The sequence below is a fragment of the Oxyura jamaicensis genome, chromosome 4 (assembly GCF_011077185.1).
Source record: "Oxyura jamaicensis isolate SHBP4307 breed ruddy duck chromosome 4, BPBGC_Ojam_1.0, whole genome shotgun sequence".
Taxonomy (NCBI): domain Eukaryota; kingdom Metazoa; phylum Chordata; class Aves; order Anseriformes; family Anatidae; genus Oxyura; species Oxyura jamaicensis.
In genome coordinates, this window is record NC_048896.1 from 50806879 (window position 1) to 50834061 (window position 27183).

A 27183-nucleotide genomic window follows, 5' to 3' on the forward strand; every position below is an offset into this window, starting at 1 on the left:
CTGTTTAAGAATGATGGATACTTTTTCTTCCTTAAGTAAACACTAGCTAATTCTCTAGACCTCCCTTTTCTGCTCATGAAAAATCCAAGTCCAAATGATTTCATGGATTTTTAAAGGATGGTGGCAAGATACAGTACACACAAAGCTGAATTTCTCCACCTGACAAACATCTGATGCCACTACATTGCTAACACTTCAGTACTGGAGTTTTGTTTTGTTTGTCTTGTTTTTTAATTTTTAAGAGAGAACACAACAAATTTAGGAACACTGAAAATTTAAAAATAAGAAAATAAAAAAAATGAGGAGGCTGAAATGTAGCTGTGGAAAGAGACTTCAAGTGAAAGTATAACGTTTATTTTTATTCTTGATAAGTAACAGGGCAACTTGGAATTAACACCAATTGAAATTTTCTTCATCTCTTTAATGAGTTCAAAGAGGCTAAGCAAAGACACATAAGAGTTGAACATTGCTGTGTACAACACAGTAAACAGATTAAAATTTTATACCTGAGCAAAAAAAGGAATTTAACTATTAACTACAGCATGCAGAATAACTGATAAGTTATCACATAAACCTAGCATACTGTTATTAGGTTACACTCATTCAGATGTTTTAATTTTTACAAAAGCTAAAGATGGAAAAGCTCCAAGATGAGATGAGTGTGTGACATAAAACCACAATAAGGAAAAGCACATGACCATCGAGCAGCCTTTCCAGAGGATCAAAATTATCTGCTGTTTTATTATGCAGGGAGAAAGCAGCAAAAATTCAATGCCTGCAGAGTTAATAACACGTTAGGCATTTAAGCAGGTCTTGAAAATTAAAATATTGGCAGTTTATGAAGTGTTCACAGAAGACCTGAGCCTGCATCTCCTGCCTTCAAATGCCATTTTACAGTTTTGCATTTATGAGCTCTTCCAAACATGGAATGAAAGGTAGGGACCTGCAGGGAATGAGCCATCAGGTCACAGGCTTGCCGTTTAGTCACCAGAATAACCACAGCCAATTCTGAAGGAATTACTTTCTACCCCATTTGATCAGCCCAAACCCACCTTTTCCTTTCTTCACACCAAAACTGGTATTTTTTCATTTTTGCTTTTTCTTTCCTCTAATCCACTTTGAATGCTCTTGCTTGAAGTGCTTCAGTACAAATCAAAAACAGTAACATATTTCTCATCCTAATTCCCTTATTTTTGCAAAAGGTTCCTGTGGGAGAAAAGGGGTCTGAAAACCTTGATCTTTAACCAGCAGAGCCCATTCTCCCCAGACAGGTTTCATTTTCCCAACAGACTTCTATTCTCCCCAGTCTCCACATGCCATATACAAGTTGCCTGCTCCCATAGTATTTCTGTGCTAGAAATCAGCTGTTTTTACCTCCCTACAGCAAAAGCAGCAAACTCTGCTTTTGTCGTTTAGATTTGTCATGAAGAGATGGGAGGGATGGGAGTATCTTTTAGCATGAGACAGCCATAAATGAAGTCTCTCCCTTTTATTTCCTAGATGTGGTGACAATCTAATCTTCCCTCAAGTCATACCACCTGTCTTGACTTCCCTGCTACTCTTCTTTCACTGTTTATGAGCAAAACTATGCATTAAAAATGCATGTGTCAAAATTGATTTGATTCCTTTGTCCACAACATATGCATTTCTTCTTTAAAGTCAGAAACCTTAAACATTGGTAGGTTGTGTGAAAGAGTCTCCAGGGAACTGACTCCTCTTTGCTTCCAGTTTCTTCCTAGCTTTGAAAGCTGCTGATACTTCAGGGTGGATGGAGTCCAGCCGCTGCTCACACTGAAAGGCTGTGAGGAAGGCCGTCCTGTAGTTGTTATTCATCCAGCCATAGAGAAGGGGGTTAGCAAATGTTGAGCACATGGCAATGACGTGAAACACTGTGTAGATCAGTTTGTACTCTTTCAGGTCTAGCACCTGACTGTCAATATCACTGACCAGCTGGAAGGTGTGAAAGGGCAGCCAGCTGACAGCAAACACCACAACCACACACACCAGCATCTTGGTGGTTTTCTGCCGCCGCTGGTGGTAGTGGTCGTTCCCAGCCCCTGGACTAACGTGGTTCTTTAGCTTGGTCCAAATACGGGTGTAGGCGTAGGAGATGACCGCCAGAGGCAGCACATACTGGATCAGAAGCATGGAGATGCTGTAGATGGTGCCGTAGTTAAGCTGCCCCTCCCCTGGCCACTTCTCAGAGCAGACCACAATCTTGAAGTCAGGAATGATCTCAATCAGTGAGTATTCACGGAAGATGGCCAGAGGACTTGCCAACAGGGCGCTGACTGCCCAGGCAACTCCTATGATCAGGAAGCTGATCCGCTTAGAGATTTTGCTTTCCAAGTGGTAGACGATGCAGCGATGCCGATCCAAAGCGATCACGGTCAACGTAACAGTTGACACGTGCACAGCAAGAGCCTGGGCATAAGGCACCAGGTGGCACAAGACTGGGCCCAGTTTCCATTCGCCCAACAGTGTGTAAACTAAAGTGAAGGGCAGGCACAGTGTATTCACCAGCAGATCAGCCACAGCCAAGTTGGCAATGAAGAAGTTAGTCACTGTGCGCATGCTTTTGAACTTGATGATCACGTGGATCACAAGGGAGTTTCCGATCACCCCCAGCAGGATGATGGAACAGTAGGCAAAGATGAGGATTATCTGCACTTCGACTAGCGTCGTGCTGTCATTCAGTTCTGGTTTAGGGTCGAGAGCCAGCTCGTTGAGTGGTGTGGTGTATCTTGGCAAGTACAGCTTGGTGAACAGCTCCATTTTCATTTCATCTGTCTGGTTTTCTTCACCTATTGCTTCCAGGGGCCCCATCCTTGCAGCAGCCTGGTCTAAGCAATAGAGCTGTCCCTGAAAATCAAACCAACACAAGAACATGTGGAGAAATCAGCCTGTGATGGTTAAGACCAGAAGTAATGAACAGCTACAGCTACAGTAATGAAAAGCTACAGCTCTCTCCTCCTTTAACCCAGGTTCTACATCCCTGGATTAAGAGGAGATCTGTCTTAATATATTTAAATTCTGCTGCCCTTACATTTGAAGCCCGATCCTGTAATATTATTCAGGCATGACTCCTGCTGAAAATTGGGACAGATTTCAAAAGCATTTCAAAGACAAAGTTTGCCTCAGTAAATGCAGAAGGATTAAGATCCAGCTGGGCAGCATATCCTTTTTTTACAATCCACTACCTAAAACTACTGCTGATTTAGCACAAAACTTCCATTAATACCTATGGGAATTCTACATGGAACAGCACCATACAGACTCTTATTAGCATAATACTCTTCCAGCTTTTCCTTAATGGAAAGTGTCCTTTAAATAGTTACCAAATTCTTATAGGTTTAGGCCTTAATGCAAGAGAACAGATTATTGATGCCTTTTTAAATTAAAATTTATTTTATGAAAGTTAGTGCCACACGGCAAGCAAAAAAACTCTTCTAGAAGATCTGAAATAGTAGCATTTCTCTGAAATGACTGTGCAACCTATTCATGCTGAAATTTAACTCAAAACACAGCTAAATCTCAGATATAAAAATATTTCCTTTTTGTGTAATGTTTGAAAAAACACAGTTCCTTGGAGGCTGCCAATCACTTTTTGACTGCAGCCATAGAGAAGAGCAAATCATTCCCCTTCTGATGTCAGTAAGAATTTCACCACTGGCATCAAAATCACATTTTGTTGACTTCCCATACAGGCCAAATTCTGCTCAGCTAGCCTACGCTACCCTAAGAGTTCAGTAGGCATGGATGGATAAATGCATGCTTTACAGTTATTTTCTGACTTGGACTTCAATCCTATGTAACGTGTGCCTGTCTGTGTTGGGTCTGTCTGGGATGGAGTCACCTTTCCCTGCAGCAGCCCACACAGTGCTGTGCCCTGCACTCATAGCTGGAACAGCACTGGTATCACTCCAGTGTTGTGTCTATTGCTGCATAGTGCTGGCACAACATCAGAACTCCTTCCAGGCCCCCAAGAGCCAGAAGGCTGGGGGTGGGCAATTGATGGGGAGGGGACATCACCAGGGCAGCTGACCTAAACCAACCAAAGGGATATTCCATAACACCTGATGTCACACTCAGCAATAAAAGGGGGGCTCTCGTGGGGGAGGGTCTCTCCTGAACAACCGGTACGCGTTTTGAGGCCCTGCTTCCCGGGACGTGGCCGAACATCGCTCGTTGATGGGAAGTAGAAAATAACTTTTTTTTCTTTCTCTCTGTGCTTCCGCGCGGCCTTGTTGTTTCTTTTGTTTCTCTTTCTCTACATTCCCCTTTCCTTTAATTAAATCATTCTCATCTCAAACCTCGAGCTCTTTGTGTTGTCTTTTCTCCCCCTTCCTCTTTGAGGAGGGGAGGAGTGAGAGAGCGGTTGTGGTGGAGCTCAGCTGCCCACTCGAGTAAAACCATCACACTGTCCCCAGGTAGACTGTCCAAACCATGGGTGGCATCACGAGTGCCATGCACCTGTGGACTCCCTGGCTTGACCTGTGAAAGTACTAAGCAAGCATTTGACAGCATGGTGGGCTCACAGAAAAAACACCACCATTTGCCACTGAGGGGAAAGCCAATGCTGAGTTACTACTCTGTTTGCCCATTCATACATTCCGTAAGTAAAGCAACAGAGTAGAGAAGAAATGTTACTTACTTGACACCAGGTGTTACACACCGTTTAGTCCACCTTGAATTCAGGTCTGCCTAAAGAGACATTCAAGCTATAAAAAACTGCATTTTTTGTTGTTGTTGTTGTTGTTTTTTAATTTATTTATTAATATCATTGTTTAAATCACATCCACATCACTGCAGATTTTTATTCCTACCTCTATCCCCACTGACATTTATTGGCAATATCACTAGGTGTGATTTCCTAATGGAGTTGTTGTACATACGCGCCTGCATCTTGTGACTGGCTACTACATTATGCCTCAGAAACAAGCACTGTCTGCCAGCAGGTGACTGAGCCCTTTGTGTTTTGCTTGCATACCATGCAATATCCCAAAGAATTTCTCAGTGAAAGCCTTTGGGTTTTTTAAAAGGTGCAGCTCAACCACATGAACTGAAAGCTATTTTCCCCCCAGACTAAGCTGGTCATAATTACGCTATACTGTTTAGTCTACACTTACTGTACAATTAATAGGGTAAGCCTGAGAGATACACTGTGAGACATAGCTGGCATAGTGTAACACCGAGAGATACACAGCTGAGGTGTGCTAGGTGTTTATAGAAGCTTACCCTGCAGTTTTTAGTAATGTAATCAGTTGTCACCTACTAGCCTAAGCAAGGGCATCGAGGCAGGACACCTAATCAATACATCTTTAGTCCACCAGGTAAAAAATGTAAGAGATCCATGAAAATTTGCACAGCCAAGGCTATGTAGATGTCCAGAACTCATTTGAGCTTTTCCCTTCAACCTGTGTACCTATGTCCAAGAATTACACTTGCATCTATTAGAAAGTAGAGCTTTGGTGAGGTCCTAAGACTGTCAGGTACTCCAAGATCTCATAATGCTTTAATTGCAAAATAAAAGAAAGTCATAATTGCACATTACAGTAGAAGGGTGATAGAGAAGGCGAATTGCACAGGTTTTCCCTTCTTTGCCATGAACCCAGGGAGGATGATGGAACTCAGCCAAAAAATAATAATAATAAATAGTAATAAAAAGGTAAACCAAAACAACAACAACAAAAAAACATAGCATCCCTTTCTTCCATAGCATCCCTTTCTTCCCCAAAATGTTTTTTCTTGTTTCTCTAGTTGCCGGCATTCTCGTGACTCCTACTTCCAACCCCTTATTTAGCAAAGCCCTATTTTCTTCTGCCACTTTTATTACATTTGTTACTATTTGGTCTGTTGACAAGCATTTTGGTCTTGTCACTACAACAAAGCTGAGGAGGAGGAGGGACAGGCAGGGTTTTGAGCCAAGATGCACTGGTGTGTCATTAAGGGATGCAATAAACTGGACAAGTTTGACATTGCCAGTGGGACAGTTAAGTGGGGGAAGAATCAGCTGCTTTCATTGTACCGGGGAAAACTGAGGTGGCGTTTGCTACCTGAGGAAGTGTTTGGCAGGACCCTTCTTGGTCTTTTGCAGTACAAGCCCTCCGTTCATGGCATGGCATTTGCACCCCCATAGCACATTGCTGATTGTTTGTTTGTTTTTCCATTTTTTCCCCCAGTCCTTCAGGGATGCGCATCAAATTGCACCCAACTTTCGGCAGAGGAAGGCCGGGGGAGGGTCTTTTACGGTTCCAACAGCAAAAGAAGGACGACCACCCCCCGAGACCCCCTCGGCACGTACCCAGCCTCCCGCGGTCGCATCGCCGCCACCGGGGACGGCCCGGGAGCCGCTGGGGGCGGCGGGGGAGGCAGCAGCGACCCCGCACCCCTTCCCGTTTCCCCCCCACCCCCGGCCCTGCCCGGCACGGCACGGCACACTCACCGCAGCGTTTCTCTCCTGGCTGGCGCTGGGGCACGGCAGAAAGTTTGGAGGTGGCGGCGGCGGCGCCCCCCGCATGTCGGGGGGCGGGACGGGGCGGGACAGGCGGGGGGACGGGGACAGGCGGGGGGGAGGACAGGGGGACGCGGCTCCGCCCCGCGAGGTTGCGGGAAGGGGGCTCCGAGCCGCGGCGCCGGGTCTGAAGGCTTCGTGTGGGGGGCTCGGGGGGCTCCTTCGTCGGGAGGCAGCGGGAGGAGAGCTGCCGGAGGGAGCGGGAGGAGGTTTGGGGGAAAAAACGGGAGATTCTGGTCGGTGCCGGGTGCTGCTTCGCGGTGTTCCCGGAGCGCCTCCCGGAGAGGAACGTGAAGGGGATGCTCTCGCTGCAGAGAACTGCTGAAATCCTTGGCTGTGAGCGCCCCTGCTCGCGGAGATTTGCTGCTCCTCGTTAGAAGGGATGTGCCTAGTGCTAGAGCAGGTGTAAGGATGAATAAAGCATCTACATATTCCATCAAGAGCAAAATGAAAGTTTGCAGGTTTATTTACGAGGCTGCAAATGCAAAGGCAACAGCTGCTGTAGTTACGAAGGTCTGTGCTCAGTAACCTCCCAAGAAGCCCTCCTGTCAGCCTAGCTCCAGCCAGCACTGCTTCCTTCTGGTGGGGTCTGCCTTCATGAAATCCCATCAGCAGGACCCGCTTAGTATTTCACTGTGTTCCCGATGCCTCTCTCCGAGGTGTAACGTAGAAGATGAGAATCAAAGGAGTATCTTCTCAGTGCATGGCTGGAGGACCTGATTCACCGAGCAGTACTTCAGCCCTAATGTCACTGATTCACCGAGCAGTACTTCAGCCCTAATGTCACTCCAAAGAACAGGAACCAGAAGGCTGTGCTTTCTCCGAGGCTACAGCTCCAATGCTGGGACAAATCTCCTTTCAAATCTTACAGAGGCTGCTATCTGGAAAGGGAATGCTCTCTTCTCTTTCTCTTCTTTGCATTAATATTTCAGGTAGCTTCAAAGTTCAGCAGCATAAGCTTCCCTCTTCTGTCCTCCTTTTCTTCCTAAGACGACCCTGAACTAGAACTCTTTCTTTGTCGAAGGTAATGGTCCTTACCTTGGTTGTACCTCAATATGATACTCTTATCAGAGCACAGAATGTGAGTATCAAAGAGTAACTTCAGCGATTTACAGTTGTTTTTGAAATTCAAAACATGTCTTGAGAACCCCCTTAGATCTTTGCTAATTCAGGCTACCTCTCTACGAAGGGCCTTGCTCTTTGTCCTTCGGCACTTCTGAGGCTGTTAATGGAATGCTCTGAGCTTCTTGCAAAACAGATTTCTTTGATGACTAAAAAAGAGCCAGGAATTTCAGTTCTCCTACCCCTGTTTATTTATTTTCCCAAATTAATTTCACTGTGGGGTTTATTTTTTGGTGTACCAGAAGACATGACTGCATGCCATGAGTTTTAGTACAGCACTGTTAAAATGCATGGCTGTAACTGTGGTTCTTGCCTTTCCTTCTCTTGCGAACAGTGTGCACTGGTGTTTATTCATCTTAGGGGTGTTGCTATTGTGCTTTACTCCACACACTCTTTCTAAATTAATATGTATTTTTGCTTCTCCTAACATATTGAAGAGTATAGCAATGATACAGATCTTTACAATCTGTCTAGCTCAAATCACCTCAGGATCCCATAGCAAAGAAAAAGCTGTTCCTTTCTTTTACTTCCAAACTCCTGGAGAAAAATCAAGAAGTTGTGCAGGTTCCTAGAAGCTGTTAAGCCGGTGAAGGTCACAACCTCTAGGCAGCACATCCTACAATTTGACAATCTTCTCTGTAAGACAAAATTTCCTCATGTCCTCCTTAAGGCTGAATGAACACAGTTCCCACAGCCTCTCTTTGAATGCAGTGTGGTCCAGCCCCTGGTCATCTCGGTGGCTTTTTGTTGGGCTCGCTCCAGTCTGTCAATTTCTTTCTTGCAGTGGGGACTCCAAACCAGATCCAGTATTACAGATGTGGTTTCACACCTGCTGAATAGAGGGGAATAGTCACTTCTCTCAACCTGCTGGCTACACTTTTGTTATGTCCTGATATAGACCGTAAGCTAGACTATGTCAGTTGGCTTGCATTAAATAAATGAGCTACCCAAACTTTAAATTCCAGCTTCCTATTTAACACAAGCCTACAAAATGAGCTTTTTCTGTGAATATGTATATGTACCAACATGAAATACAGGCTGTATAGCTGAAGAGCTTGAAAAAAAAAAAAAAAAAAAAAAATCTGTTGGACATATGTTGTTTCTGCTGGAAATTATGCTTAAGGAAGAACTGCAGGATGTAAGAAATTTGATATACGTAGCTTTCCTCCAGCAGTAACTGTTTAACTATCTTTACTGCTAGAAAGTTGTCTTGCCAAATCTTGTCCAACATAGGGTTTCTCAGAAGCAATAATAAGCATTCCTGCCAGTACCGCAAAAGTTTACCGCTTCTCAGAAGCAAAACAAACAGATAAAAAGTTCTGCACGTAGTACCCAGACTTGAAGCAGTAATGCCTTTTTTTTTTTTTTTTTTTTTTTCATAGACACATATTCATAGTAATAGAACAAAAAAAGAGTCTTTGTCCATAAATTGTCCAACATCAGATTTGCTGGAGTGGAGAATAATATTTGATGGACATCATCAAGGCAGAAAAGGCAGAATCTCACTCCTCCCTTGTGCCCAGACAGTGTTCTCCTTATTTCATTGTGGTAAGGAGTGAATTTAAAAGAAACCACTTCCCCTTGAGCACTGACTTTTAAAGTAGCATTATGCTGCATGCCACTGACTTGAGCCAAACTCTGCCAGTCCTTAATCACACAGATATTCCTGGAGTGAGTCAGGTTTTATAGCACGCAGCATTCTACCTAACACTGACAGTCATTTAATAATGGCTTAAATCAAAAGACAATAATATCTGAAAACGTGACCTCGAGAGAGAAAACCTATCTCGAATTTTTTATATGTGGTGCCAACACCAAGATTATGGAGTATAAAATTATTCAGGACCAAACTTCTTGTTTAAAAGACCTGAACAGAAGTGTTTAAGTAGCTAAAGAATGAAGTTTCCAGTTACATAGATCTGTGAACACTTTAGAGTAAATTTATAAAATGTCCTTTGTTCTCATTCTCTTTTGGTTTAGATTCAGCCTCCCAGGTTCAATTCAATCTCTTTCTCTTTTTCAAATGCAGTAATAAGAAATAGCTGTATGCATAAACAATAGCAATCAATCTACCTTAGGCAAATGAGATAAATACAAGACAGTGGGGAACAGGAGAAATTGATAGATATGTGAAGTATCAGCTTCAAGTTGCTAACAGCAGTACTTCACAGCCACTGCTTGTTAAACGATCAGTTTAGTGCATCTGGTTCAAAAACTAATACCACTAAGGGCTCAATTCAATTGCCTGTTTGTCACAGTCTGTGACTGAATCCAGCACCGTCACCACATAAGACAGAAATGCAGAGCTGAGCGTTTTGTTTTAAACATTGTCTACTCAAGGCATCTAACACTTTGCCATAAAGTTGTTCCACGCAAAGGAAGTTAAAACTGTAAAGTACAGTAGCTCACTTAAGAAATGACAGATTTAAGGTTGTCTATTTAATATCAATACAGTCATTTTTGTTTATATAACTATGATACAGTCTTTAAGTAACTGGTCACATATTTTTTCTTTGTCACTGCTTTATTCAGAGCCCCAAATTAGCAATGTTTATGCAATGAGTAAATACTTTTTTCCTTTTTTTTTTTTTTTTTTCTCAGTATATATTTTGCAGTTTCATTCATTCTCTTTACCAATAAGCCATGTTTTCTCTGCAAAGAATACAAAAATTACCATTTCTTCACAGGATTTTCAATAGTGTTTTCATCACTAGACCTTGAAAACAACTACTCAACTTTTTTTAAGATCTACTTTCTGTCATATGGAATTCATAGAGGCTGGCCAAACATTTAATTGCATTTTAAAACTATGGGCAATAGACAACTTTACTCTATTTTTTTGTTGATTGCATTTTTAGACTTTTTTTCTTCAATCTCATAAAACTGAATTTTTCATTAATTCCTTTTTTGAGACAAAGATTTCTGCAAACCCCAAAATGTAATATGGAAGGTGACACTTCTATAAGCTATTAAAAGTTTGGTATAAAGCCAGTTATTGCAATTACTAAAGACTTTTTAGATGTTCCTGAGGCAAGTCTAGTCTGTTTATTTTTAGAGCATTCATCATAGAAAATAGATTCTCACTTATAGCTTAAAGCTTGAATGTCGTACATACTTCAGTCCTCAGTTTCCGGTAGCTGGGAAAGCAATATCTCTCTAAATGGTTTCCAAAAGTGAGTCAACTACATCTACTTGCTGTATGCTTGCTTGAACATCGTTTATTTCTAATTCTGGAAATCCTTGTTTGTTACAAGCAACAATACCACTCACCCTTTGCTTTGCTTAAAATGATTCTTGTAGCAATTTCAAAAAGTTATGTATGTTCATAAAGCTTAATCATACGGTCGTAACGCTCATTTTGCAGTATCCTGATGAAATTTGTTCTCATGCAAGTTCTGCATGAATTGTCTTTGAAACAAAAAGAATTAAGCTGAAAAGACAAATATATTTCTCAACATGTCCCCCCTCCCACCCCGTCCCAAATTACATTTCTTAGAATGTAGAAACTTGATCGTAAAGTTTACAAGATGTGCCATGTAAAGCACATCGTGTTAATTGTGAGGTTAACTAGTTAAATGCAAGATGTGATTTAAAACAACTTCTAGTAGTATATGGAACTGTCATTGACTCATGGTTCATGGGAAAGTGACACAATAGCAAAAAGCCAAGTCAATATCTTTCCCTCTTTGTTGAAAGTGAATTAGAAATGAATTAGTAAGTTTTCAGCAAATTATTTTTCATGTTTACTAAGAAATTTCAAGCTGTGCTAAGCCACATCACTTTCTTCATCCAGGGTTATTCTGTACCTCTGTATGGCATTTTATGGAATAATGTAATTTGGTAGCAACATATGGCATTAAATTCATGGATTTCATTTGTGAGCATTTTTTGTTCTTGAAAAATTAGTTTGATTACCAAAGAAATGAAAAGGGAATACTTTCTATACCTATTATCACTTCACTTCATTTTGAAATGAAGTATTTACTGCCTTCTTTTGTGCACTCTATCACAGTTTTAGAACTTCTAAAGGACATCTGTTCTAGGCTAAATGCTACAAACCTGCACGGTCCTCTTCTCCAACGATAATCATATGACTCAGACACTAGCATCCAGAAATGTTTAACAGTGTCAGCTGCTCCATCTTCTCCCTTGCAGCTACACTGACAGGATATGTTCCATTACAGTCACTACGTCTACAAGTATCATGAAACTTTACGGTCCTATTTTTGACTGACACCACTGTATGTGAATCAATTAAGCTTGTCAGCCTAGCTTCACATAGTTGAGAGAGAGTTCCAATACTTTCATAAAGAGTCTTGCTTCCCACTCAGAATTGAACTGGCAGTTTTCTAAATGAACCCTTTGTTTTCCTTTGTTAATTGCCCATGATTCACATCCACATTTTGCAGAGATTGATGGCATTTTAATTGCTAAGGGTATTTAAGGATCGAGGATAGGAAGAGGCTTGAGAAAAAGTGGGTAGGGGGCTGGTATGTTTGGAAGGCTAACTGTTCTGTGATTGCACACAGCCAGAGCACCATCTGTGCACACAGCTTATGTGTATGACCCGGCTTCCTCACAAAGGAATGTGTCAGCTTCTGCTTTTCCAGATCAATTGAAAGCCTCCTTCATGCTAGGAGCTCCAGTGAAATTCTGCGACTGTTCCCTGAAGTCAGATCTAATCTCCTTGTCCAGCACACCCAACGGGCATAGGCTTCCTTCAGCAAGATGCTCTTCCTGCAATGCCGCTTCCACACGTTGGAGCTGGGAAGGTTCGGCAGCTCTTCAGTGTCACCTCACTGCCCTGTGAGTTACAGAAGGATCATCTCAGCGTCCTGGAGAATGGTAAGAAATATACGATCTCTTAGGGAGATGTAAAAGCATCTCAAGAGGCTGTGCACAGTTGTCTGTGGTGGAGGGGTTTGCATCTGAGGTAGTTATCCTCAACTTCTATGTAGATGATGGCAGGCTAAGATGGATCTGCCATTACACAGAGTTAATGCCACATGTTCTTATCAACAGGTAGCTGTGTGGAGACTCAGAAAAAGCAGATTTCTCTACAGATTGCATAGCAGAGTTCTGTCTACTTATTAAAGATCACTCTGCTTCTGTGGATCTCCACACATCCTGTCTCACCCTGGCTTTTCTGTTATGTACAGAAATTTTCATTTGTGTCTCTCACCAATTCATTCCCCTTTATTCCAAAAGCTTCCTGTGATCCTAGTTGCCCTCCAGCATTGATTCCTATCAGTCAGGACACTCCCATCCATGTCCATCTTCTTTCATTCCTTTCACCTTCTTCCCAACTTAATCTTACCCACAGCTTCTGTACTTGCTTCTGTGTTTGCTATTGATCTCCCCTCCTGGTGATATCAGACACACTCTTTTCTTTTCTCATAGCACAATTTGTTCATCTTCAGAAAACAAGAAAATTGCGTTAGTGTCTCTGTGTGAGAGGGAGGGGGAGCTTCTTTATCTTCCTCTTTATCTTTGGTCCAACATAAAATTTGAGAGTGAGATTTGGCACACTGCTTCTTTACCACCTCATTTCTTTCCCCAGCAAGGATGAATCGCCACATAGTTTTGCATGTTTTTAGCGTTATAGTCCAGTTCTTTATAGTGCAAATGTATCTGGCCTACTTAGTGGGAAAGTAGCGAATGTCATTAATAGGAATTAAGATAAATTTTAGGGTAACTTCTGTTAGATTTTCTACCACCTTATGACATTTTAAAGAAAATTTACTTTAGGAAAAAGTCAATTGTTTAACTGATCTGACTTGTCAGAGTCAAAAGGCAGAGGCATTGAACAAAATAGCTTTATTTTTTCTCCAAGCAGTCCAGGACATTTTATCTTATACTCTGTAGTTAAATGTAAGTTATGACCATTACAACCTAATCTACAAGCAGTTTTCTGAAGCAGTCTGAGAAAATTAGCTTTCCCTTAAACCTAATGGGAATTGGGTATCAGTCTTCTCAGCCACCACTAAAAATCCTAACCTCAAAGTTTTAAATTATTTGTACTCTGGCAGAGGCTTGTACTTGATAGTTTCTTGGGTAAGTATTATTTCTGACTGTTCAGCAGCAGAACAGAACAGACATTCCTGTGTCAAGGAAAGAGACAAAAAAAAAAAAAATAAAAAAAAAAAAATCAGTAAGTTCTGTACATCAAGAGGTTGCTTCTCCCTATAATGGATTTGCTCCAACAGCTTACATCATTCCCTCAGATCTTACAAGTACAAGTCAAACTATGAAATATGCAGAGCATAGTACAGAAGAGTATTGCCGAGTAAAAAATAAGCACGAATCTTCCTGACCTCTGCACAAGTCCAAGTATAAGTGGGAGATGTTACTGGGAACTTATGTGATATATTTTCAGGCCAGCTTTTGGTTGCATAGTGTAAAATTAAAAGAAAAAATTAGCAGTGTAAATAGATTTAACTTTCACTTGCAAGCAATTTTCTTGTTCTTTTAGAGTCATCTGGCATTATGAATACCTTATGCCTGGAGGCATATGACCTACAGCTTATTCCTTGAAATGTTAAGGGCTACTAAGCAAACCTTGGCTCCCAAGAAGAACGCAAGGTTGAAAGGTTTTACTGTGTTCCCATTGAAAACAGAAATAAAATTCATACCACGTTTGGACAGGGCAGAACAGGATTTTTAGGCAGTGGAGCCTGCTGGTGTAGCAATTCCAATCCGAAGTTGTTTCCATGCTCTTATATTTCTTTGAAAGTAGGCCCTAAGGAAGCAGTGTCCTCCACTGAGCAGTACCTCAGTTAATGTGAATTGAGGAGATATTTGCACCTTGCAGAAAAAGTGGGACCCTTATAGAAAAGGTCACCAGTTAGGTAACACTGATGGTGGGCTTGTTTTCTTGGAGTAACCTGTTTATGAAATGGTCACACAATGTGATTCTGTGAAGAGAGACAACTAGGACCTACGCAATGCTAATTCTGTTTTAAATAAATCTCCACTTAGGAATGGGTGCCTCCAGGAGCTTCCACCCTGGAGCCTATTTCTCTTAGAAATTCCAGTACTTCCTAGCTTAAACAAACCCCTCTGTGTCTTCCCTCTACCCTTCCCTCTATTTCTTGTGAAAATATTTCATTTTGGAAGCAGCGTTATGCATCAAATATTGTTTTTGCAGATGTATTTTGCAATACAGGGCAACAAGTCAATGAATTTGAAGACAAATGTGGCTTCATCACATTCAAACAAACAGCTCTTTTGGCAGAATAAGCCCATGGTTTAATCTTTTGCAACAGCAGTGACTCATAACATCCTCAATGCATCACCTCTCTCCTTATTATTAAGTACAATAGACATGTGGCTCTTGAGCATATTTAATTCTTGTACCAGCATTTATTTGGAGGTGTCCAAATTAGTTTATTAAGAAAATCTACAATAGTTTTACTATTGCAATATTAAAATAAAGTACTAACATACACTAGAGGAAAAATATTCCCCTTGTTAGTTATGCTTCCTTGTGAATGTTCACAAAGCACAATAGAAAGAATAAGTCAGGCTTCTAGATAAGAAAAACATGTCTTTAATATAGATAACACAATTCTGTGGTGTTTTTCTGGTAAACTCAGTGGAAAAATGCAGTAATGGTACATTGCACATTTATAAATATGATTGCAGGGATATAGTGTGCTATATCACTATATATTATTTTATAATAATTCCCATATCAAATATAATTATTAATTTATAGATATAAATGCAGGAACAATTTGCATTGTACCTTTCCATGGAAAATATCCATTTATACTGAAGAAAGTCCATGTTAATAACCATTTATATATTATGAATAAATATAATAAATAATACCAAGCTTAATGAAAGGGAGAAAACGTGTAAACTTAAAAATCCGGTTTTGGTGATCTTTCCATATGTCAGGCTTTATGTTATTACTATTTTTTTAATCTTAGGTGAGCTAAAACCACAAATTTCTGATGTTGTACAAATAGATCTGCTAGTCCTACTGTGGGGGCTATTAATTTGTTCCAGATCTGATCCAGATTTTCCAAAGAAGTTTATACAAGAAGTTTATACTATATACATGTGTTATACTTCAGAAAGTTTAAAGACGGTGGTTCAAGAAAGGCCAATTTAAAACCAGGGCTTTGATCCTGCTACTCACCTTTGTTTTAAGGAAACAGGACTTTAATTTGGTGTTGAGCACTGCTTCAGTACAAGCTCCACAATTTAAAAACATGTTAGGGAAATGTGTCAAGATTCAGTCACCTTCATGTCTGACAACAGCCTTGCTGTCTGCTTTCCATCGGCAGCTTTGTCTCTTGCAGAAAACTGGGGTGAAACTAAATATACGAGGAGGTTTCCATGCTGAGAAGGCATCTACAGGCCGTGTACTTTGTTCTTGTCTATCCAGAATAGATATATTTTAATTTATTGCAGACTTCTTAACATCCCCTCACTTGGACTGTTTTGATCTAAGCTTCTTCACCCTAGATAGATGTGCAAAGAATTAAGTCTATACAGAAAGATCCATCCCTCTCAGGTTCCTGCTGCTCAGAAACAGCTTCTGGCTGCCAACACTTGGATTAGCACAGAATCACACAAAGAGAATTTTCTACCATTTCCATACACAAGTGGTGGGCTTCATTTGACTTACTAAAGCCTGCAAAGGGAAATTTTACTCAGGTTTTCAACAAGCCATTGAGGAGATTCCTAACAGAATACTACTGAAGAAAGTAAGTTGCCATGAGACTGATGCTTGGGTGAACCGAAAGCTGCCTGCAGGTAGAAAGCAAAGGGATTCATTGTTGCTATCTAGGATGAAGAAGAGTCAGTAACAGCACCTCTTAGGGAATGAGTATTATTTAAGATCGTCATCAATGACCTGTAGAAAGAAATGTTGAAGAAACATCTCAGTTTGCAGATAGTACCTTACTGCTTCAGGGAGTCAAATGGCACACACATGTGGCAAGGAGCTCCTAGTACTCAATACCATGCTGAGTGGGTGCGGTAAAAACTAGTAGATGAGTTTCTGCATAGATATATCATGTACATACAGAGAATAATCTAAGCCTTGCTTACCCAGCACTGAGCTGCAAACTGGTGGCTGTATCTCAGGACAGAGACCTGGGTATTGCTGCTGGCAGCTCTCTGAATTCATCTGCTTCAAATACAGCAGCAGCTAGAAGTGGGAACAAAGTTTTGGGTACTCTCAGAAGAGATGCTAAGCGCAAAATAGAAAATATAAAACCTTAGTGCATTCACATCCTGAACACTGTGTGTTTCCACATTTTAAGAAGGACATAGAGAAATCAGAGAAGATGCAGAGAAAGGCAAGCAAGATGATTAAAGGGAATGGAGCTGCAAAACAGAAACACCTGGGACTTTTCATGATCTTATCCCACTCCCACCCCCAAAGGCTCGAGGGTCAAGGCTTACAAAACTGTGAAGGCAGTGAATAAATCAATACAGAATTGTTATTTGCCAAGTCCCGTGGTGTTCTATGGACGCTTACTGAAATTAGTTAGAGAGAAGTTTAAAAGAAGTTTAAAATCAGATATACCACAGATATACCTGCCCTATCTTCTGGGATTTGCTGCTACAGGAGGCTGTGGAAATCCACAATGCCAGAAAGCTGAAAAAAGCTGAAGTAGACAAACTCCAGGGCAGCAGGTCCATAAACAGGTACTGAAAGGCACAGGCAGGAATGTGCTCGCTGCCATCCTCGTTGTGGCTGCAGGTGCTGGAGGGGTACCAGGAGGACTGCAGAGGGGCAGGGATCACGAATTCTCCAGGAGCAGCATTTCGTATTGCCACCGCTGGAGGTGAAACGGATGATTAGTTTGACCCAGAAGGCCTTTCTATATGTTGTAATGAAAATAAGACCCTGCACTCCTTTGGTAGAGCTTAAAGCTGCCACTTCAGAGTTATTTCCACCCATTTAATTTTGATTGCATCTCAGTAGGCAGTAAATGGTGTGGGATATTGCTCGACTGAAAGAACTATGTGGTAATTATCAATGGCAAGATTTTGTGTGTGTGTGTGTGCTGTTTTGGCTGTGTCAGGAAAGTAGTTGAAGAAATAACTTTAAATAGATTCGGATCATTAGTATAAATCTATAGAACTTTAAAATGATGTAAATCTATTCAAATAAGAGAAATATGCTGAGCTAAGAGAATGAGTTACAAACAAGCAGGCACATAACACAAATTTTAGTTTTAATGAGTGTATTTTTTTTAGGACCACGTTCTGTTACTCTCATTAAAATTTCTGGATCAGAGTCCAATTTATACAGCTGTATTTTGTTCCCAGGTGTTCTGGTGGCGTGACTGTTGTTCTTTGCATAATGAGCAAATCATTGTTTTCAATAATGAGGAGTTGCTCTAATAATGGTATCAGGTTTGGGACCTAAATCATTTTTAAAAGGACCATAAGGCCAAGAGGCTGTAAAAACCCCTGGCCACATGGTGCCAACTGTGGGGCCATCAGGAGCTCTTCAAGCTTCTTGCAGCAGCTCCCACTGAGCCATTTGTCTCAGCAGCAATTCTCTCGCATCTTGAGGATTTCATAGGAAGTGAATGTGGTAGCTTCTCCTCACCTACCCCTTTCTGTCATACTTAGTTTTCTTTTGTTGCCCACTAGCTCTAAATACCCTGCACAGCAGAATGCCTCTTTGCTTTTCTCTATTTCTCTTTGCTCCTTCTCCCAGTTCAGAGAAACAGCTGAAAAAAATGATGAACTTTCCATCACCCCTCAACCAGAAGGTGATTTTCTGTTGCAGAAAATACTGCAGAAAATATTTGTGTTCTGTATAGCTATTTTTTCAAAAATTGTTCCAAGGCATGCTTATGGCTACTTATTTATATTCATCAGGTATCATATCCCAAGACAATTAGTTGCGGGCTGCAGCTTTGATATCCATTTGCTGTGTCACAGTGCAGAGAGAAGAATGCCAAATCATGTCATCTGGAAATGTGCTTTATTTGAGCAAAAGTTTGAAGCATGGTGTTTACTTTTTTTTTTTTTTTTTTTTTTTTTTTTTTGGGGGAAGTAAAAGAAAAAATAGCTAAAAAGGGGGAGAAAAAAAAAAAAAAAAGTCTCACGGACTGGTTATGTGTGAAAAGATGCCATTTGAATTAACAGGTGGCAATTTGCTCTGCATATAAATTACAGTCTCTCTGTCCCTATATATAACAGCAATAGTAAAAACCAGCATCAGTTATGCTCTTACTGCTTTTAAATTTCACTTGCTGTTGCTTAGCTTGGTCTATTATTGCCACAGAGAAAAAAAGCTCTGCTATAATTAAGGGTGGGAAGTTGTCTATGTTTAAAGGTGCTCTAAAATCCATTGTTTATTTCAAATACAGTGAAATTTGGTGGGTGTCTAGAGAGTGTATGAAGATGTAGTTGCATTGTAATCTGGGATAATATAAACTGGAGATTGTTGAGGAACAGTGCCTCAAGGCAGAAACTTTTCATTTTCATGTTTGACAGGTTCTTATAACACATTGCTGACATTGTCCCTAGACAATCAAATCATTATTCTGATCATGCGTGATTGATCTCAGTGGCTTGACATTTCCCGTTGCTAGCACATGGGGCTCACATCCCAGCATCAAGTAAGGAATCCTGATTTGAAAACCAGTGCTCTCTAAACATCTTGCACCATTCCCACAGCATTTCCTACCCCTCATGGTGAACTCAGCTGAGGCAGCAGCAGCAGTTCTCCCCATCTGTGTTCAGGTTCAAGAGGGACTGAGTAAAGGCTACTGGGATGCACAGCTCAACTCTTCGGCTCTGTTTTCAGTGCTTTCTCTGCACTATATGTTTTGGAAATGTAATCATAAATCTTCCTCTCTTGCCAGCCCAAATAATTAAGGGCTAAATCATGGCATTGCCATGAAATATGAGACCAAACAACGTTATGCTGTCTGGGAGCAAATCCAAAGGCAGAATAGCTACATCTCTAGTGCTGTAGAGGCCAAAATGGTTATCCCTTACATTCTTTGTTCAAAAATGCCCTCAGGATTAGCAGTGACAAATACTCTTGCTGGTATTCCCCAAGGGAAGCTCCAACAGCATCCAGTATTTAGTCACCTCTGGAGGCTCACTTGTGTGACTGACTGTGTTTGTAGCAGTAGTTGTGTCCCATAAACCATCATTGCAGAGACCTCAGTAGCTTCCTGAAGTGGTGAATAGCTCCCCCTCTTGATTCAGTCCACAATGGCAATCCCAGATTGAAACCTAAGGTCAGTAGAGCTATATTACTTTTACAATCAGTTTGAAACTTGGTTCTTACTTCTCTTCTCTCTGCATGAGCACTAAGCCCCAATTTTCTCAGTCTGTCAATATATATCTATTCTACAGTAATCTTCATGTTCCTTCCTTTGATTTCCTTTTGTCCTCTCTACATGTCTTTGACTATTCTTGCTGTATCTTTAAATGATTGAAGAAATATGCAGGCTTTTTCAAACAGCACGTTTTTTTCTTACATGAGCCATAAAACGATGTACCTCTTTACAGCTGATCTACTTCCCTCATGAGGTAAGATACTCAGTGCATCTTGGAAAAAAGAAAGAAAAGATGCATCTAAAAATAGCTTTTGGGTGGTGAAGGGGGACATTGGCATTTATAACAGAACAAATAGTTCTGTTATAAATGCCAATTAGCCAAGCCAGCTGTGATTGTTGAGATTGTTCAGAAGCAAACACTACAAAATGAGATATACATGTTGCATACACATATATGCACATATGCATATGTGCATATATATGAAATGGTTGTCTTTTATTATTATTATTATTTCCAGTTCTTTCTGCTTCTAGGTTGAGGAAAAAGGTAGAATCTGAAGAGTTACAATCTGAAATTTCTTAACTTCAGATAGAGGTTGAGCCAACTTTGCAAATTCTTGTAATGTTATTCCAAGTATCACAACTGATAATGCTTTCTCTTCAAGCCCCAAACGCTAGCAGCAATAAATTGCAGAGGAACATCAATTTTCAATTTTGAGTACATCTTGAGCCCTTCTGATCTCATAGAAAAGTTTGAAGCTGGCTCAGAAATGTAGCCTAAAGAAAAAATAAAGTAAATAAATAAAAAAAAAAAAAATCAAGACTTAAAATCTTATGACTTTTAAACAAGTCTGATGTTTTTCCAACTGTATGAATTTTGAAGACAGGATTGGCAATACTGTGTATCATAGCTCTAAGCCAATTGAAGAAAATACCTCTATCAGGTGTACTACTAAAAATGCAGCAAAGTGCTGTCCATACTGCGAATTACCTTAATCTTTTATGTTCAGGTACTGTCCTGATTCGAGTCCTTCCTATGTTTACAATCTGAGCAAGACCCAGAAAGATGTTAGGTACTTTGCAAAATTAGACTCAGTTGCATAGACAGAATTCATGCCATTGCTGAATTTTATCTACCAACTTTAAACCTAAAACAAAATTTTTACTCCTAAATTAGAAATTTATGAAAATTCAGTTAATAGTGATGAAGTTGCAGCAAGATCTTTCTCTTAATAATCTTGCATTGCTCTTTCTAGCAACTTCACTGTGATATTCATTCCTCTGACTTCAGAAGCAACAACACAGTAGATAGATATGAATTATGTCAGTGAGCATATTTTGCAAGCCATCTGTAAATGCTTCACTGGTAGAAAATGGCACAATTTTAAACTATCTTCCCAAATTACTGCAAAGTGCAGCTTTCATATTGAAATAATGAGCGTATTCTTAGTCTCCACAGGCCAGGCAAACTGAAAGAAGTCTTTGCTATAGGTTGTCAGAGAAACTCACTGAATCTGTGCTGGGTCAGGGTTACTAGGACTTCCAAGCAGCACACAGTCTCTGCATGTGGATGCAATCTGTTCAATACTCAGAAAAGTTGCCAACCTGCTGCTGCTGCACTCAGCTTCCTCTGCACAGGGGCTCTCCTCTGCAAGGCTTGAGAGGCATTAAGAATTCAGTTGGGCCATTTCCCAGATTCTTCTTTTAGGATGCCTAAATAGGCACCTAAATAGGCGCCCTGAAAGAAGGTGCAGCAAAACCTATGAAATAAATGTTCTACAGTCTGCAGTGTTCTGGTCCTCCTCTGGACGTGGACTCATGGCAGGTCCTCAAGCCCCCAGTGGAGATGAAGTCTATTTTATGTGTGGGCTCTGAGAACTGATAAACCAAGATTTAGGGAAAACACCTTATCCCCTGATCAATTACTCTTCCCTTACACAGCTCATCTTCCTGGTTGCAGTTTCCCTTCGTAGACAGTAATATTTGTCATTTGTTTCAGCAATGCTAATGGAAACTAAAGGAGACATACAGTGAGATAAATGCTGATAGCAGAGGTTCTCTGGATTTACAAAGACCTGTCCCAGACGTGCTCCTAACCCCCTCCCAAGAAATGTTTATAAATGTGTACCTTTGGAATGGGCTCAGACTCACATTTACAGCTACCAGCAGTGAGATAGGTGAGATACACTCCTTTCTTTTATATTTGTGCTTGTCCTTCCAGCCTTTGGGATGTACTATATTTGTTGGAGAATGGGCTTGCCCTTCTGGACTCAGCAAGGGCATTTTTGATCCCTTTCAGAATCAGGGATATTTGGCAGTACTTTTTATCTCTTTGTCATATGGAGGTGATCAAAATCTATAAAAAAGGAGACAAAACCAATTCCTCCAGACTGGGCAGCATATCAGAACCACTTATTGCACTTTATTGTGTCTGAGAAGAATGCTTCAAATCATAATCAAAATGACTCTCAGAAGAGTGAAAATAGCTTGGTTCATCTTTACACAGGAAAAATAAAAACAAGTAAATGATAAGTGTTAAACATAACACTGTAATTGCCTGTCTAGTAGCCTATATTCAGTCTGAACTCCCACTGTCTTAGCTTCATTTGTCATGCAATTTATTTAACAGGTCCATCACCACAGAAATGCTTTAGATACTAGGAAAGACAAGTCAAGAGATAGTGGTGGCCTTTTAAAAAGATTGTATAAAAACATGGCGAAGCCCCAAAAGAAATGAGTAATTTCAAGCAAAATCAAGAGTGGTATTTGCCTGACACTATAATTAATTATAAGTAAAATGGAATGCAAACAACATAAATGAATCCAGATTTCCTAAGCATAGAGCTCAGAGAGTTCGTTAAATGCATAAATATACTGTATCTTTATTTTGTGTACTTGGATCAGTAAGTATGAAAAGTATACTGTAGCTGGAAATTAATAGAGCAGCTGCTTGAATAGTAATACCTTTATTTTATTAATTTTTTTGAACAGTCACCATTCACCAGTCGAGTCACCATTCAAGTCAACACTTTTTTAACACTTTGCAGCTATGAGGCAATCTTTGAAACACTGATGTTGCTTATTTCTTGGGCTGGTCCTAAAGTAGCACCTCTGATATTGTAGTAAATTGTGGAACACATGAAGAGCCTCCTAAGGCTATATCCCCAAGGAAATTGAAGTTCTGGGAGATCTTCCATTGATTTAAAGGGGAATAAACCAGAATATTAATACCATTGATACTGAGAAATAATAGAAAGAAATAAGCAGTAATACTTCTGCAGGATTACTTAGTATAATTTAGTAGCTCACCTATATAGGGTTATGTTTTCTGTTTCTTGAACTATACTAATTACTAGTTATTGATTACTTATGTTCACCTTGTTATTGCAGGTCTGTGACAGTAGGGACAACAAATTAGAGTCCTTGAACACTGCTTTCAGAGGACCACTGCATCCTGCTACGAGAGGTTAAGCTACTGTAAGGAGCATCATTTCAGGGCCTCACAATGCATTTTTATAAATGTAGGTACACTTATATATGCACTTCATGCAGAGAACAAAACATTTCTCTTTTACAGGAAAACTCAAACTTTGTGAGGTCAAAATGCTGTTAGATAGCTCTACCCCCTAGCAAATGCATGTTGTTCTGGAAATGTTTCCAAAGCAAAATCCTGCATCCAGAAAGAAATCAGCCCTTGCCTTGGCCAGAAGAACAAAAAGCCATTCCCTGGACTGCTGAGCAGGGGGAGTCAATTGTTCCAACCCAAAAGAGTGAAGATGAGAAAAGGGAGAGCTACAGGCTGGTTGACTTGCAAGAAATATGTGCCCAGCCTATGGTATGTGACATTGAAAAGCTGCCTCTGAAGAGGATTATGATCTTTAAATTGTCATTCCATTTGCTAATCCTAATGGTGACCTCTATCATTTTCATTTTAGGCATACTGCATTGAGCCACAAATCTAAAGGTTTGATTGTCCCTCTGTGAAGAGTGAATGATCCATCTGCCTTTAGCAGTCTGCAATACAGGAAAAACTCTGCTTGCAGTTATTATATGGATTTATATAAGCTTGCAGTTATTCTTCATGGCAAGGAATCTGTATTTAGGGATTCAGATTTATAGTTCTTCCAAATGTTAGAGTAATTTGAGAGGTTATCATCTCCAGCTGCCTGTCCTTTCTCTCTGCCAGAGGTTATTGCTCCTACAGCAGAGACAACTGAAAGGCTGGCACATTATGTGCACTGCTCATTGCCTGGCACATTGATTTCAGCTTACATAATCAGCGGGCTGGGCTATGAGTGTAGGTGGCAGTAAGCTTTAATTTGTCATCCTTACTGGGCCTAGCAGCAGTAAAGTACTTATCAGCTTCTACAGGTGATAGCCAAATGTTACAGGTATTGAGGACAAAGCCCTAAATGCCCACCATGCAGGGTGCTGAGCATTGCTACAAAGCACCGTTTCCCACATTGCATGTCCCACTGTTTGTAAGGGGGCAGGAGGAAGAAGTGCTGGCTTCTAGTGTAGCCACATCAGATAACCCCAGGGATCAGGAGAGGGCTAGGCACATCAAGGTCTAGCTGGCCCAGGAGAAGTCAGCCCAAGAAGCTTTGCAGCTAGGAATTCAGGCAGCCAGAGTGCTAGAAGTAGCCATTGGGGAAAAGCCTGGAGAAGGATTTGGAAAACTTAATAATAAGTTCTGTGAAGCCTAACAGTATTTGAAAATATCGCAACTACAGTGGGCATCTAGAAAAAAATCCCAGGAGGCACCAAGTCAACCAAGTATCAGAAAGTGAGGTGATGGGCAAGTCCTAAATGGTAACCCTCCCAAGGCAGCTGCTTTCCCAGACTTGCCGTGGAGCCTGAGAGCATCTCAGTCTAGCACATGTTGTTCAAGTATTCACTTGAGTAATGAGAAATGCAGCTATAACACCTGTTCCAGTTCTGCAGGGGAAGGGAGGGAACAGTTGCATCCTAAAGGGACTAGTTTACCTCAGCAAAGTGCTATTGTGGAAATTGCACATCACTTCTCTTTTGTCTGAATAATGTGCAGTCTGAGAATGACTAATGTAACAGACTTTGGGGGGATCTAGTGTGTGAATACATCTGAAGCTGCTTGGCACGCCCAGGGTTCTGTGAATGCCAAACAGCAAGAGGTACTGAGGGACCATTTATGGACGCAAATCAGCAGAATTTAAGCACCTCGGGGCTGAGGAAGCAGTCAGAATGTCTGACATTTCTAATAGTAATTTAATTCTGAAAGTAGACATCTTGATTCACAAGTAGGATTTAGCTTCCTTGGTGTATTTGGCCTTTTTGATCTGCAGATACTTCAAAATGTATCTGTAAATCAGTTGGAGTTAGGGGCTTTGGTGTCTTCTGTGCCAGTTTCCTTCTGAAAGCATCTAGATACCTTTCAGTGTCTGGGTCATGAGGAATTCTGTGAAGCACACTGGCGTGTGAGGCTTTTCCACAGACAGAAGTAACCTTGCCTGAACAGAGATGTTTCAGCACAGAGCAAAATAAAATTTGCAGTGTTTAGTAACATCAGAAAGACCCTCTAATCTGGGCATTCCTGCATAGAAAAAAAAATGTAAATGACATCCAGGCATTGTTAATTATATTCAACCCATTAAACACAAGCATCATACAGAGCAAAATCATTTAGGATTGACAGGTTTTCATATTGCTACCCTTAGGCTTACCCCATGTTTAGAGTAACTCCCATCGATTTCTGTTGACATTAATGACCCATTAACAGTTACATTCAGCGGCTGGCAGGCTGCTCTTTGCCTACACCCATCCCCACCCCCTGCTCACTAAGCTCTTTTCTCTGGAGGTTGCTGCTAAAGCAGTGGCCAATGTGTGGGGCAGCAGCAACTGCAGCAGAACCAGGCCTTCCTAGTGTAAGTGGATGTCACTGCCACAGCTTTATCTTTGGGGCTGGTGGTGACAGAAAGACTTTTTCTCCAGGGCCAGTCTTCATCACTTGGCATTCCAGCCCTGCTCCTTTCCCTTCCTCCAGCCCAGAAGATGCAGCAGGTGGAGGAGGTCCTGGCTGCAGTGAAGCAGTAGGATCCTTGAGTCTCATAGGAGTGGAGGGTGGAGGCGTGAGTCTGAGTGAGACTGGGTGCTGGGAAAGGGGTGGCTGAGCATGCAGCTTCCAAGTCTAGGGTAGAAATTAAGTAGGCAATGATCCTGGAAAAAAAGGCATGGTGAAACATTGGAGAAGGGAGGGGAGAAAAAAAAAAAAGTGAATGAGACCTGCTTGCCCTGCAGGACTTCCAAAGCTCCCTGACACCTTTCCTTCATCCTGCTCAGAGCCCTTCAAACTTCACTGACTGCCGCTTCCTCCAAGAGGCTGAAGTTTCCACTGACCTGTTCCAGTCCCACCCGCATACCCATGAGGCCATTAGTGATCACCATCCTAGTCCTTCTGCTCAGTCTTCACCAAAGCCCTCCAGTCCTTGTGTAGCACCTGGCCAGCCCTTCCTCACCACCCAGTGGCCTCACAACCCAGTGACTACCCCAGGAGCCTGGGCTAGTCACTCTTGATTACATTTCCAGGAACGCCACGTGAGCTTGACTGGCTGCACTAGCCTTGCTCCTGGTGGGGAGTCTTTCATCACCCAACACAGCCCTTTGTCAGCAGGGCTGTTTTTGTGTGGAAGTGCTCACCGCTAAGATGAAGGAGTGCATAACCGAATCCAAAGTATTCTGCTCTGGCACTGTCATCTGCCACACTTCCCCCAGAGCCCAATCAATACACATTTACGGGTCTGCATCTAGGTGCTCTGCATACCTGGTAAAGATGACTCTTCTAGTATCTCAGTCTTTTTCACCACTACCACTCCTTGTTCCTGTTCTCCTATAGTGAGGAATCCCATAACAAAGACATACTGTAAAGTTTACATGAGGCAGTGTTGCTTCTGTATCTTGGTTTTCTGATACTATCTTTTATCTGATACCAGGCTTCAAAGTTGGAAAGTAATGTTATATTCAATGATCAGCAAGCATGGGGTTGATAATATACTTGTAATATGTGAAAGTTCTTTGAAATAAACTATTCTCTTTTGATGAATACCCTGATTAACAAAGGATCCATATATATTTTAGGTGGGGATACATTTGATTTTCAATACATATATCACCCTAGTCAGTGTTAGCTTTGCTTCAAACAATTTTAGCTATGTGGAACAGATGATAGCTGATTCTTTTCTTTCTTTCCATACTTCAGTTCCTCCTCACCTAAGTGATCATTTTGAGTCAATGAAATAAGTT

General features: G+C 41.1%; 1 protein-coding gene and 1 long non-coding RNA gene across 6 annotated transcripts; one reads left to right on the top strand and one right to left on the bottom strand.

Moving 5' to 3' along the window:
• Positions 1–332: 332 nt before the first annotated feature.
• On the bottom strand, positions 333–6919 carry NPY2R (neuropeptide Y receptor Y2). 5 transcript variants are annotated; one of them, XM_035325812.1, is made up of 3 exons: positions 6666–6919; positions 6446–6614; positions 333–2862 (listed from the first exon to the last, which is right to left on the bottom strand). In XM_035325812.1, the coding sequence occupies exons 2-3, from the start codon at positions 6518–6520 to the stop codon at positions 1669–1671; spliced, it is 1269 nt and encodes a 422-aa protein (XP_035181703.1). In that variant the 5' UTR covers positions 6521–6614; positions 6666–6919; the 3' UTR covers positions 333–1668. The 5 variants fall into 5 exon arrangements, with proteins under 5 accessions (XP_035181703.1, XP_035181706.1, XP_035181704.1 ...); XM_035325815.1 differs by lacking the exon at positions 6666–6919 and adding an exon at positions 4655–4700 and having other exon boundaries at positions 6446–6559; XM_035325813.1 differs by lacking the exon at positions 6666–6919 and adding an exon at positions 4655–4704 and having other exon boundaries at positions 6446–6554.
• Positions 6262–23503, top strand: LOC118166696. Its single transcript, XR_004750672.1, has 4 exons — positions 6262–6495; positions 12232–12481; positions 21908–22085; positions 23299–23503. It is a non-coding gene; the product is annotated as an uncharacterized LOC118166696 (long non-coding RNA).
• The last annotated feature ends 3680 nt before the right edge of the window (positions 23504–27183 follow it).